The following is a 14,443-nucleotide window of genomic DNA, read 5'->3' on the forward strand; positions in this document are numbered from 1 at the left end:
ATAATTTTGAGCATCTTCTATCGATTTCCTTCATAAGTTTTGGTGTTTTCAATTATGGAAGAAAGTTTTTTAGTTTGTTTTTATTTCATATTCCTTCATAATTTCTCTTTCTTCTCTGACATAACTGACTCAATTTTCTACGTTGAACACGTCTGGTGGTGTAGTTTCTCGCCTAAACCCGAATTCTGGAAGTATTCCTCGATTGGTTTCGTTTTTTCAACAATAAGAAAGTAATTTAATTAATCCGTTCATTGATTTACAGATTTTCGTTTAATCGTAAGTTATAGTTTTTAAACTTTCGACAAATAATGTAATATATTAAGTATATAATGCAGATTGTATTAATGTACGATTATAGTTGTATAATGTATACGCCGTCTTTGAATAATGTACATTACAATGAGTTTAATGTGTGATAGAAGTTAAATCCATTCCCCAAATGGTTTAGCAATCCATGGGGCTAGGGTGTAGTACCGACTCACTAACAAAACCTTGACTATGGGAAGGGAGTTAGAGCCATTCCCATAGGGTTTAGCAATCCATAGGGCTAGGGCATATTACTAAACCATACATCAAAATTTACGGATTGAAGAACTAAATAATGTTTATTCACTTGTTGTACATTCAGTGAATAAATGTTTAGGCTAAGTAGAACTAAATAATATACGCCAAGGGCAGTGAATAATGTACAGATTGAAGAGAATAATGTACTTGTGTAAGTATTTAATGTTTGGCGAGTAAATAATATTATCTAATAATGTGCACGGATCAATGCATAATGTACAAATTGAATAGAATAATGTTGACAGAAAATTGAATTCATGCCCTTTGGATTTAGCAATCCATGGGGCTAGGTTTTAGTACCCACTCACAAACGAAACCATCACAAAGGGCAGAGAGTTTGAATCATTCCCCTTGGGTTTAGCAACCCATGGAGCTATGGTATAGTACCACCACATGAATTAAATTTCGTTTTTAATGTTTGATTCAGATTTGGTATAGTGAATAATGTACCAATAGTATCTAGTAATGTACATTCGTAACAATGAATAATGTACATATTGCAGAGAATAATGTTACAGGGAACTTGAATTTATGCCCTTTGGGTTTACCAATCCATGGGTCAAACGTATATAGTAAACTTATGGCATAATAATAGTAGAGATAAAATTATAAAGTAGGACAACTCCAAAACAATGTAATACTTAACTACTAAATAATGTACGTCTTAAAGCAAGTATAAAAAACAATATATCTGGAAAACAAACTAAAAAATGTCAATATTTTCTCTTCCACGTATGCTTCTCCTTGTCATTCTCTATCTCTTTCAGTGTTGTAGAGTTTCTCAAATCATGGTGGCCCATCTTATCACAAACAAAATCAGAAAAACATACATTAAAATACTATATTCGTACATTACTCAGTAAGAAATATACATTAAATAACTATAGTCGTACATTACAATTATAATAAACAGGATTATTAGACACGACAATTACAATAATGTACAAAAGCAAGCAAATAATGTAAGAAAGCAATCGAATAAAGCAATTGAAAGCAATCGAATAAAGCACAATAAGATTTCCTCTAAAAAATCGAGCAATACCCTATTGTAAAGCAGTAATTAACTATTAACTTCAATACAACCAAGTTGAAGTAGATGATTCAAGGAAAAACATAAAAAATGTATCAAATGCTATTACATTTTTCATGCAAATTAGTTATGTACCAACAAGTCCATATGATGTAGCATAAATTAAATCTACAACAATGGCAGACCTAAATGATGCAGCAGATAGAATTCAATAATGTAACAAACGGTATATATAATGAATTTGTTACAACATAGAAGAAAAAACCAATTGAAAAACCTAAAATCAGGAACACTACCTTGTTGTTGATTGCAAGTCTTCCACCGATTAAAACGCTGTTGCGTCAAGCGAGTGAACAAAATCCGGAAAAATTCGTCTTCTCAGTATAGTTGCTCCGATTAGCAAACCAATCAATCAGTAATGAAGAAAACCCAATTGAAAAATCCAAAATCAGGAACCCTACCTTGTTGTTGATTGCAAGTCTTCCACCGATTAAAACGTTGCTGCGTCGAGCGAGTGAGAAAAAAATTGGCAGAAGTCATCTTCTCTGTGTAGTTACTCCAATTTAGCAAACCAATCAATTAATAATGAAGAAAAACTCAATTGAAAAATCCAAAATCAGGAACCCTACCTTGTTGTTGATTGCAAGTCTTCCACCGATTAAAACGTTGCTGCGTCGAGCGAGTGAGCAAAATCCGGCAGAATTCGTCTTCTCTGTGTAGTTGTTGATTTCCGGTGGCTTGGAGTGGCGGCTAAGGTTTGGAAATTGGGGGGAGGGGGGGGGGGGGGATTCGGGGAGACGATGTTGAATCGTGGGTTTGAGGAGTGAGAGAGAGAGTGAGTAGATGGAAGGTCTATGAAAATCTCGCTGAAATCTCGCTCCTTCCGTTTTAATTCATTGTTGTTTTACAATTATACCCGTATAATGCACAAAATGAGACTAATAATGCAACACGGGATGATTTTGTGATGCTTCATCTAGTCCGTCCGTCCTACTAATCTAATGGTTGATATTAAGAAGGAAAAAGACACTAAGGGGGTAATAGTACCCTAATACTCCCATATATATATATATATATAGGGGCATGTTAGGGTGCCACCACCCCTTAAAATAACACCATACCACCATTCCTAGCCAATCATTTGTACACGTGGACGAATAATAAGCTGACACGTGGCAAAAAAAAAAAAAAAAAACGCCAAAAAAGACGGGCAGCAATATGCTGGCCTTTAAACAGCAATTTTTCTTGAACAGCAATATCCAACACGTTAGACAGCAATCTATAAATTGCTGTCTAACGTGTTGGATATTACTGTGTAACGTTTATAATATTGCTGTATAAGCGTTGTCACGTTGTCATTTTAAGAGGGGTTGTCATTTTAACACAAACCTATATATATATATATATTGCATGTGTCATTATCAAGGAAGTATCAGTTAGAACCTTCTTATATTCTTTCGACTAATTAATAGAGATACTACCTGATTTGACCTATGAGTAATAACCTGGAGTTTAGAATTGAGAGAAAGAAGATAAAGAACTTAGAAATAGAAAGATACTAGACATAGTGTTGTGACAAAGTCATAAACTAGAAGAACCACGTGGGAGCCTGAGTATATGGTGTGACAACGATACTCCTTCTTTTTTTAATCAGGTATCATTTCGAGCACGAAATTCTCTAAGTGGGGGTGAGTTGTAATACCCCAAATTTACAAAATAGAAATAAAAATAAATATAAGAATTAGAAGTTGCAATATTCCAACTTTAGAGGATTAGAAATTAGAAATTAAAATTAGAGGAATTATACAAGCTTTTACTTATTTAGATTAGAAGTAAAAGTAAATAGAAAATTTGAAAAGAAGATAAATATGTGATAAAGAAAAAGAGAAAGAAAAAGAATAAATAGTTGAGGTGGAATGTGGAGTGATACGTTTAATGTGGGGAAGAAAATTAGAGAAAGGTTTGGGAATAGAAATAAAATTAGAGGGATCTCTCCCTTTCACCCTCTACGTCCCTCTCTATAATCTTCACCACAGCCTTGTTCTCTCTCCGTTCAGCTGCATACCGGCACATCGAAATCGCCGGCGAAGTCACGGGAAGGCCGAAAGCGCACACAGCTTACCCAAGTCCCAATTCCCATAAGTTTATCTCCATGTCAGGAATTGAGATTCAAACCCACATCAACCTAATATTCAAAATAGATGTTATGGAAGTAGACTCCTTTCAACCTCCATAGCCAAGAACTTGCTCCCTCATTTATTCGGCTTGTTCGTCGGCAATCGGAGATTTAATCGCATAAAACATGGCAAATCAAGTAAGGGCTTTCTCCTATACTACTTTTATAACAAGAAATTCAATATATACTGAGGTTAGAAATCTGAAAATTTCGAGCTACATAGGTGTTGATACATAAATGGTTTTATGTTTGATTAATGTAGCATATTGATATCCTATGTCATGTTTTGATGATTAATTTCAAAGTTAAAGATGTTATGGTATCATGGTGATATTGAAATTGAGATTAGGGATCTTTGATCCTGAATTGGGTTTACTAATTGGTTGAAATGGAGGTGTATATAGGTTATATGATTTTCAAGAATCGAATAATGAAAGAGAGTCAAACCCTAAGGTAAGTATTACATAGTGACTGAAATATTAATATATAGGAACCTGATATTGTGATTTTTTATTTTAATAAATATTGTGTTGGAATTGGAATCTAGATAATTAACGATGTGTAAATTGAAATTATCGGAATTTATTGATGATGATAACTTGGTTTTCAAATTTAGAGAATTTTCACTAAGACAGTATGAACATCTAATTATGATTAGAGGTATGGAATAAGTTGAGGGATGTGATTAGAACTGATAGTTGAAGTATAATTGGATAATTAGTAATAACTGCATAGATTGAAGGAGAGGTTGAACTAATATAGTAGATGTGACTATTCTTATGCTTCAGACTCCAGTTATAAAAATATGATCATGGTTAAATATAAGTGTTAGTGTAAATACATGAGAATGTTATGAGAATGCCTAGTATTTCTTAAAACAACGATTTCACCTAAAATTATATTATGTGAATAGTAACAAGTAGGTTTGTTGAATTATTTAGATGGCTTAATGACATAAAATAAGTATAATCTTGATATATATTGTGTGTCACAATATAAGCAGAGTATAAAATTTGGATTGGAATTAATTGAGTTAGTAATTTGATGTTATTAAGAAATCTTTGGAAATAACCCATGAATAGTATCTCGGGAATAGTAACATCATATGTAGAAATTACGGGAATAGTAACATCATATGTATAAATTAGAATGAGATAAGGTGTTGGATGAGTGGATTATGATGTTAATGCATACTTAAGAGTGGAAATTAAGAGTAATGAGAAATTATGGATTTTTAGACTAAGGACGAGAGCCGAAAACTGGAGCATTAGAGAATATGAAGTTGAGAAGGAAGTTGTTACTTTAGAATATAATTACTGAATATGAGTTACTAATAGTTATAATATTTATAGTACGCAAATCAAGCAAAGGAGCCTATCGTGAAAATCGAAGCGTCCAGGTGAAATAGCCTCATCATGGTCATAAGCCTACGAGGTAGAGTATCCTCTCTATGGTGTTTGATCTTTTAGTTAAGATAATGTGTGTTAAATTGTAAACTATAGATGAAAGAGACGCTTAATTATGATTCCTAATCATGCTTATAATGTGAACGATATGAACTGTTATGATATTTAATAATCTAATAAGAATGTGCTGTGAAGAAATAGTATAAATATGAGTTCATGATGAAATTAGAAATAGTGTGTTATGACGTGTAGTAATATATGTGTTGGCATGATAAATGATTAGACAAGTTTGATATGAAAATGAATATGACTCTAGCTGTGAAGATGGTGCGATAAATGTGGAAATGAGCATTGAGGTGAATGTGATAAATGAGATATATTTATGAGATGTATACGAAGATAATTGCATGCGATTATATGTCAGCACCCTAAATGGGTGGTCTATGCGGAGTCCTTTCGATGACAAAATCTACGTCTGCATCGGTTTTCGATTTGGTTCGTCTACCCTGGTCTCGGACACTAAGCACTTAATGAGGCTAGTTGTGTTTTGACATGTGATAACGTTGGCGATCGATATATATGTTTTGAAATGTGATGATATCTACTCCCTCCGTCCCAAGATAAGTGACTTACTTCTTTTGGGCACGGGATTTAAGGAATGGTATTTAAATAAATTAAAGTAGAGAGAGTAAAGTATGAGAGAGAGAAAAGTAGAGGAGAGAAGAGAGAATAAAGTAGGTGGAGAATAAAGTAAGAGAGGTGACTTTTTGGTAAAAATGGAAATAGGTCACTTATAGTGGGACACCCCAAAAAGGTATACAAGTCACTTATCTTGGGACGGAGGGAGTATAATTTATCTGTGTTAGTATGTAGATAAAGAATGTGATGTGTGTGTTCGGGATGATTGAGGATTCAGATGTAATGTAAAATTATATAAGATACAAAATTAAGTGATTTAGTGTTAATTGAAAGAAAAATGATGATTTGTGGTGCAATATACTGGTAACAAGATAATTATACAGTAATTTTGAAATATACGAAATTATAAGTTGCTACATGATGGCGTAACATGATAATAATGAAAGTTAACAATTGTCAGTAGGGGAAAACTAAAGAATATAGAAAACTTTGTTTATAAGAAAAACAAAAGAGTGAAAATACTCAACTTATAAAGAAATTAGGTAAATCCTGATTCATATGTAAAGAATTTTTTTTTTTTTTAAAACCAAGTAACGATTAATATAAATTGTTAATACCTCTTTTCTAAAAGTGCTGATTTTTTTGTAGTGAGGATTTTGTTACTGAGCTAAGCTCACTTTCCCTCTTCTTCCACCCTGCAGGTTAAGTGATAGAGTTTGTATCAGAGTAGCATATCAGTTACATCCTTGATGAATCACTAGTCAATTGTGGAAGTCTATAACATGGTGGCATGTTTCTGTAAAGCTTTTGATAGTATAATTCCACTGCAAAGTTCGTTATGTAATAGTTGGTGAAGTATATTTTATTAAACAATTAAATATATAATTTTTATGAATAGTAACATCTGTAACACCCCCCCCCCCCTCCAAAACATTTCCTATCATTTTAGTTGAACTTGTAAGGATGTCGAATGGGTATTCGATTTTTTTTCGTTTAATCTTCGTTTTTTTTCGACAATCTAAAAGAGTTGATTTAAAGAAGTGTAAGTCTTGATGAGCCATTTGAACGACGCATCTCCGAGTAACAACATAATACTCTTTTCGTTTCCTACACGTACAAAATGAAATAAAATATAGATTCCTAAATATGTATACATGCACGAAAGAAACAAGAAAAAGAAAATGAAATTCATTCTTTTCATAATATCCATTCTTTATAGGAGAGAGAAAATATGTAATCTTTCCCCTAATCCTCATTTATACACTTTGGTGTTATTATTTCCAAAAGGCTAGCTCTACGAGCAAGTTAAGGTCGGAGTATGGAAATCCGAGATAAAGAAATTAAACGAACGAGGTGAACTTTTCTATCCTACATACTAATGTGGATAAAATGTCAAATATTTTGAGATGATATTTAGTTATACAAATAATGTTGTCTTGCCATAAATGATTTCTTTTATGTTTATGAAGCCTATCTGTTTGGTTGGAACGTAAGAATCGACTTCGGGTCCGAGTGAGGGTGGTGTCCCTACTCGGATAAGTGTACACAGGTGACCGTTGGAAGGTGGCCACCTTCCACGGCACAAAGATGATATAGTGGAGGCCGTTGGGAGGTGGCCACCTCCCCGGCTGGAGAAAGATGTAGGTGACCGTGGGAGAGCGCCATCTGCACGGCACTTGGTGTTCAGATATGGCAAAAGTACAGAAAGAACTTAGACTGATCAGTCGAACTTTAGCTCACAAAGAATTTAGTAAGCTCGGGCCTTTTAAGAGAAAACCCTCGAGTGTTACTGTGATGGCATGACAATATTTTCATTTTATGTATGTATATTTCGGCAATGTGTTCACTGAGTATTTTTATACTCAACCCTGCATATATTTCTAAATGTGCAGGTTGAGCAGTGACGGTGGCAGAGTTGATGATTCCTTTTTATTTTAAGTAGAGACTCTCGGAGGTGCATGTCTTCATACATGTGACCGCATCCATTCCGCTGTGTATTGTTCTTCTATACTCTGATAAATAATTATTGAATAGTAAGATTTCGATTCAAGTTTTTTTGGTTAAAAGTTAATCTGAAATTGTCTTTCCTTTTATTTCTAAGTGAATATTCAGTCATTGTTATCCCCTTTCTATTCCCCTCTTCTTATTCCCCACCCCTAGTCACGGTTTCCCGGCTTTGCTATTCTTAGCAAAGTGCGGTCGTGACAACTTAAATCAATCGGTGCATTATTAAACTTTTAGTTTAAAATATATCTATATCTCACAAGGATGATTTTATCATATCACAATTTATCTAATTCATAATTTGGAATATTATCTTTCTACCAAACAAATGATTAAAAAAACAATATCTACCAACTATCTTGATTTCGGCCCGCATTTATTTTCCTAAGTTATTTATAATACTCCCTCCGTCTCACTTTAGGAGTCCCAGTCACTTTTGCACACTCATTTTGTAAAAATTATAAAAAATAGTTAAAGGGAATAAATAGTAAAGTAACATAGAAAATAATGTAGATAAGACTTTTTTCCATATTATTATCTCTTTCACTTTATTATTTTTCTACTTTAACTATTTATTATAATTTTTATAAAACGGATGTGTAAAAGTGGTGGGGAAGATCAGGAAGATCTTATTGTTTTTCATTAATGACAAAAATCAAAAAGTCTGACATGGCAATCAAAGTTTATTCTGGTCTATTCAAATAGTGCCACTTTTTACTAGTGTTTGATATGGTTTTCATACTTACCCCTTTATATACCTTCTCTTTCCTCTCTGCGAGACTCTTTCTCCTCTCACCCTTATTTGGTGAAAAATAGAGAAGAATTATGTGTTTGGCGGAGTCTCTAACTAACAAATTGTTTGAATGTTCAAGTAGTATGTTTAGATTTTATTCTACTATGTTACTCCCTTTTTTCACCAGATGTTGTCCTTATTTGATTCGGTGCGGGTTTTAAGACAAGTGAAGAAAAGATGAAATGTGAATCTCACTTTTATACACTCCCCTCCAGTCTCAGCTAAGTTGAGTCAAAACTTTTAAGCACGAAGATTAAAAAATTGTATTGAAAAATAGGAGAAAAGAATAAAGTTGAAAAGATAAAGGAGAGGGTAAACGAGGTGATGGAATAAAATAAGAGTGATTGAATGTTTTGTTTTTTTTTTTGTCAAAAATAAAAAATGACTCAACTAAGTTGAGACATCCCTAAAAGGAATACGACTCAACTTAGTTGGGATGGAGAGAATATTAGTTATAATGTGATTATAATGAGTCAGTGGAAAGTGAAATCTACTTATCAAAAATGATTAAAAAAAAGGCAAAATGGACGATATTTTGTGAATGAACCGAAATGACAAATATAGTCAACATTTGGTGAACCGAGGGAGCATGTAAATCAGTATGTTTCTAGCATGCAACTTGTATGAATTGATTTTAAGCAGACTCATGTTTATCAATGTATTTAATTTGCAATCTTTACTGCAAAATCCTAACACTATTTTGGTTGAGTTTAAATAGATTCACGTCTATTAAATTATTTAATTTGCAATCTCTGCAAAATTCTATAACACTATTTTGGTAAGAATCATGAACAATCATTATGTAGAATATTGGTCTTACTTCTTTCATTTGTGTCGTATGTTCCACGAATCCAATGTGTACATGTCTATCAATTCATATACGTCTACTTTTTTACGTCATAGCTTGTTAAGGAAGTAGATGTTCAACCTCTGTTGCTTGTTGACAATTTCACTAGCTCCTCTGTAGATGGTTGCTTATTGACAATTTGACTAACTGATAAGGAAGTAGATGTTCAACCTCTGTTGCTTGTTGACAATTTCACTAGCTCTACCTCTGTAGATGGTTGCTTATTGACAATTTGACTAACTGTCAAATTAAGAGATGCGATGTCCCTAAAAATAAACCATATTTGTCATATTAGGATGTCCCTAAAAAATAAACCAATTCTATTAAGGAAATATTTATCTTTCTCTTAGTGAGTCTCATTCTTCACTAACAATAATCCTATCACTCTTTCTTTCTATATCTTTCTTACTTCGCCAATTGACATTAAACTTGTGTCATTTCAAAAACTATCTATTTTTCAGGGACGAAGAGAGTACTTAATTCTATAAATCAAGACTCCTGTAACTGCATCTATTATGGGGGCTATTAAAAACGCTAACATGTTTTTCCTTTCAGCTCATTGCAATTGATCAAAAACTCTTGCACATAAATTTTAATTTATCTACTCAAACTGTCTGTTAGGGATTACAAAGATTACAAGAAAATATAACAATGGTATCACAACCCACACCCCACAACTTGGACATCAAAAATCGTGTATTTTGGATGGAGAGGGATGACGACGACTGCACATTTTCCACAAGAATCAGTCTCCAACTCCTCAGTTCACTCTTCTATGCCCCCCAAAAGCCCAGATCTGTAACAGGTATAAAGTTAATAGTAGGATCCACAATTCTTATCTAATGACTAATAGTAGCATATATTCTTTCATATATGCTTTTGTGGGTAGCTACAAGGAGTTTTGACTGCATAATGCAAAAAATAAGCAGACTAGCATGCACTAATTGGTAACAAATTAAGACTAACCTTGAGGTTTGAGTCCCAACTTCCTGTACATAAGGCACTGCCATCAGCAGACAGTCCCAAACAGCTGATCCGACTATCGTGAGAATTTTGAAGCTTTCCCAAGTCCAACACAACCTATTTACAGGGCAATCGGGTTGAAAGTTGAGCTTGAGCACCATATCTAATTTTCAATCAATCCATCACAAATGGAGGCTCAACAGACTAGAGCATGTATACTTATACCTCTGCCAATAGAGTATCCCAGACATAGCAATCTCCGTTGGTGTATCCAGCAAACAGAAGTCGGCCAGATGTGGAGAATGCAATTGAAGTTACATGAGGAGCCTCATTATCATCGTGTTGTTGATTGTACTCTTGTAGCTGGTGGCCGGTTCTAATGTCAAACAATCTGCAAGTTCCATCATCTGAACCAGATCCAAATCTATGCCCATCAGGGAAGAACTTCACTGTATTAACATCTCCCTCGTGACCATGAAAAGTACGAACAGCTCGACTGGCAACACGAGTATCCCACAGACGAACAGTTGAATCACAAGAGCCAGATATGAACAATCTAGAGTTGGATCCATTAATAGAAACACTGAACAAGAAAAAGCATTATTACAGTCACTAACAATAGAAATAGATAAGCTCCAAAGAAAAAAGTTCATGTAAGCACTAACAAGATAACCAGTACCTTAAAACGTCAGCAGTATGCCCAGACTGGAATTCACCTCCAAACATAGACGTCCTTAAGCCAGTAGTTATATCCCATAGAACACATGTTTGGTCACCGGAAGCAGTTATAAGGTGTGTATCCTCATCTGGAACATACTGGCATGACGATACATAACCCTTGTGCCCACTAAGCACTCTTGATACTGGAAGATTCCCATCCTTGTCAGTTTGAGAGTTCAGATTAAAGATAGAGCACATACTATCTAGGCCACCACAGGCAACAGATTGCCCACTGGGAGAGAAGGCACAAGTCATGACCCATGCACAAGGTAGCTTAATTGCGTGAGTCTTCTGGCTAGTGAGAGCATTCCAAACTATTAATCTTCCATCTTGAGATGCACTGACTATACGATTCCTTTCTGGGGTCCAATCCAGCGAATACACCTAAGAAACATTTGAGATTTTGCTTACAAAAATGAACTCAAGATATAGATAATAATTTGTCAAAATCATCTCTTTGGGCAGACAGTTTCTTTCTATGCGGATGCATAAATTGGGAAGTCAAGCTGACATGTTTGGCATCACAGCAAAGACGGACAAAAGTGATAATGGGATTGATTTCAAGCTGACATATTACTAATGGGATTGCACAAAAATAAGGGTTTGTTACATTCACTCTAGAGCTAAACAGAACCATCAGTCCATGACTTTTATCTGAACGAGTTGACCTTTCTTTTGTTCCGCGTGAGAAAACCTAAGAAAATGGTGCTATTTAGTATTCCCTCCGTCCAAACAAAGATGACCTATTTGTAAAATAGATGTACATTTATCTATTTCTAAAAGTAGATACACATTATGTAAGACAGAACACAAGAGTCTGGGTAAATTCTTGGATGAATTTATGCATTTGGTTCAACATCTATTCATGGTTTTTATGATATAGTATGATCAATTATAGGAAAAAATTTCTAGGTAACTCACCAAGCAATGCCATAAGAGAAGATAAAACTATGACAATCTTGCTTTCTAAATGAATAATGATTTTATGGTGACAATAGGATTGAAGGTTTTCTCCAGAAAATATGGAAGGGAATGCACATCCATGATCACCTTAGGTTTCTTATAAAAATAAAACTGAAGCAACCTAATCCAGGGCAACATACATAATGATATACTACAAATTAACTCATTAAATTACACTCCTACTAATTTTGATTGAAGGGATCATTTCACTCATTGCCAAATGGGGAGCTAATACTTGATTACCAAGAATAATTGATAATAACAGATGAGGTGATTGAAATTAGGGAAATGTCGAAGATACAAATTAGGTGATTAAAAGTGGGCGATTGCATTTGAAAAGTAAAGGATTACCTTTCCGGTGTGGCCCTGAAGAGTCCGGCAACAAACCAGATCAGTGGGGCCAAAACTTACCCGTGTTTGACCCTGAGAGCGGGCGTAGCGGGCAACTGAAACAGCAGCAGAAGAATTAGAATTGGAATTAGAGTTAGAATTAGATCTGCTTAGTAATAGATAGAGATAGAGGGAGAGAAATAAATTAATTGCAAACCATCGGTGTCGAGAAGGAGGAGGCGCTTCTGCTTTAATCTCTCCTTGAGGGAATTCACGGTTTCGGCCGCCGCCAAATGCCGCTCCTTCAGCTCAGCAACGGACATATCTTCTTTTTCAATTGGAAGAATTCAGCTTCATTTCAACTCTAACTTTGCAATTTCACACAATTGAGAATCGAAGAGGATTAAGGAATTGAAGGGGATTTGGGGGGGCGGGGGGGAGATGGAGATGTGGAGATGGAGGAGGTGAGAAATGAGTTGCACTTCTCAGACTTGCTACTTTACAGAGGAGAGAGAATCATTTCTTTAATATTTAATATTATAAATTATATTTTAGTTAAAAAGGTTTTATAAATATCAAATTCAATATCTATTTTCACTATTCTACTTTTTAAGCTTTTGAGGTGTATATTTATCTATTTTATTCAATTTGAAGACTTAACTTGTGATTTTATAATATTTATGTACTCCCTCAGTTTTATTAAAGATGATCCACTTTCCTTTCTGATTTGTTTCAATTAAGATGACTCATTATTTAAAATGGAAATACTTTTATCTATACTTTATTCACTCTTTCTTACTTTACTCTCTCCTCTTAACACACAAAATATAACTGCATAAAATCCCGTGCTGTTCAAGAAATGGGTCATCTTCCTTGGGACGGAGGAAGTACTTATTTTTAATAATTTTTGAATTACTAAAATTTTTTATGATATTATTAAATTTTTATATATTATCTCAAAATAAATTATTTAAATCTTTATAATGTTATCGAAAAATGGATTATTTAAATTGTTGTAATATTATTTATATTATTATATTACAATCGTGAAATTAATACTCCACGTATTTGTAGTATTATTTTAAAAATATTGAATTTATTTCTTATTTAATATTCAATGTTTAACTAAACATTAAATGCAACATTAGATTGAAAGAATGAAATAGGAGTATTAAGTACTAGTATAAAGTTTATAAAAAAAAAATTCACCAAAAAATAACATTCATCATAATTGATTGATTTCGTTATTGTCCATTAGAGTATCTCTAAGGAAGAAAGGTAAATTGAGAAGGTATATTTTTTATTTATTTTTTCTCAAAAAGGTAATTATACCTTCTTAAAAAATAATGTACTCCAAGGAAAGAAGATAAATTAAAAAGGCAAATAAAAATAACTAATATTTTACCCATTCTACCAAAAAGAGGTAAAGATACCTTCTAACAATCAAAGAATGTATAATACCTCCCCATATACCCTTTCCATTGGAGCATAAATTTTTATGAAGAAAAGCATAAATACTCTTACAATTGATTGATTTTCAAGTTTTTAACTAAAAATACAATATTTATCTTTTACTTTACTCTCTCTTATATCTTAATTTTTTTTATATCTTTTATTTTATCCTTTCTTCTATTTTATTCTCTCCACATAATTCAATTGATATCATTTGTTAAATTTTGTGCCTAAAAATATCAATCACTTGCAATGTACTGAAGCGAGGAGAATATGGAGGATTATTCAAATAATATACTCGTTTTACAGAGTCATTTCATTTTCTACACTCGTTTTGAAAAAAATGATACTCCCTCCGTCCATAAAAAATAGAGCAATTGGTGTATGACACGAGTTTTAATGTAGAATTGTTAAAGTAAGAGATAAGGAAAAAAAATAAGAGAGAAAGAGAAAAAGTAAGTGAGAAGTAGTGTTAGTGGAATGATGTGTAGGGTTTATTATTTATTGAAAACTTTCCATAAATGAATGTGCTCTATTTCTTGTAGATGGCAAAAAC

The 14,443-nt window shown here is 33.4% G+C and overlaps 1 protein-coding gene and 2 long non-coding RNA genes across 3 annotated transcripts; 1 reads left to right on the forward strand and 2 right to left on the reverse strand.

Moving 5' to 3' along the window:
• Positions 1 to 1,159: 1,159 nt before the first annotated feature.
• Positions 1,160 to 1,973, reverse strand: LOC148928400 (uncharacterized). The gene is made up of 2 exons (XR_016137786.1): positions 1,891 to 1,973; positions 1,160 to 1,364 (listed from the first exon to the last, which is right to left on the reverse strand). It is a non-coding gene; the product is annotated as an uncharacterized LOC148928400 (long non-coding RNA).
• A 1,576-nt stretch (positions 1,974 to 3,549) lies between these two features.
• On the forward strand, positions 3,550 to 6,710 carry LOC125191852 (uncharacterized). Its single transcript, XR_007171265.2, has 3 exons — positions 3,550 to 3,908; positions 5,123 to 5,204; positions 6,517 to 6,710. It is a non-coding gene; the product is annotated as an uncharacterized LOC125191852 (long non-coding RNA).
• A 3,314-nt stretch (positions 6,711 to 10,024) lies between these two features.
• On the reverse strand, positions 10,025 to 12,876 carry LOC125194129 (guanine nucleotide-binding protein subunit beta-2). The gene is made up of 6 exons (XM_048092179.2): positions 12,653 to 12,876; positions 12,457 to 12,551; positions 11,102 to 11,526; positions 10,648 to 11,005; positions 10,426 to 10,539; positions 10,025 to 10,255 (listed from the first exon to the last, which is right to left on the reverse strand). The coding sequence occupies exons 1-6, from the start codon at positions 12,756 to 12,758 to the stop codon at positions 10,220 to 10,222; spliced, it is 1,134 nt and encodes a 377-aa protein (XP_047948136.1). The 5' UTR covers positions 12,759 to 12,876; the 3' UTR covers positions 10,025 to 10,219.
• Positions 12,877 to 14,443: the final 1,567 nt, after the last annotated feature.

This window comes from Salvia hispanica, chromosome 4 (genome assembly GCF_029641045.1).
Source record: "Salvia hispanica isolate PSC_SH4W2 chromosome 4, Shi_PSC_v1, whole genome shotgun sequence".
Classification (NCBI taxonomy): domain Eukaryota; kingdom Viridiplantae; phylum Streptophyta; class Magnoliopsida; order Lamiales; family Lamiaceae; genus Salvia; species Salvia hispanica.

Excerpts from the sequence above, each read along its gene's own strand:
- LOC125194129 (XM_048092179.2), bottom strand. The coding sequence starts at position 12,758 with ATGTCCGTTGCTGAGCTGAAGGAGCGGCATTTGGCGGCGGCCGAAACC. Across the intron at positions 12,552-12,652 it reads CCTCCTTCTCGACACCGATG|TTGCCCGCTACGCCCGCTCT; the intron begins GTTTGCAATTAA and ends CTGCTGTTTCAG. Across the intron at positions 11,006-11,101 it reads CATACTGCTGACGTTTTAAG|TGTTTCTATTAATGGATCCA; the intron begins GTACTGGTTATC and ends TTTCTTGTTCAG.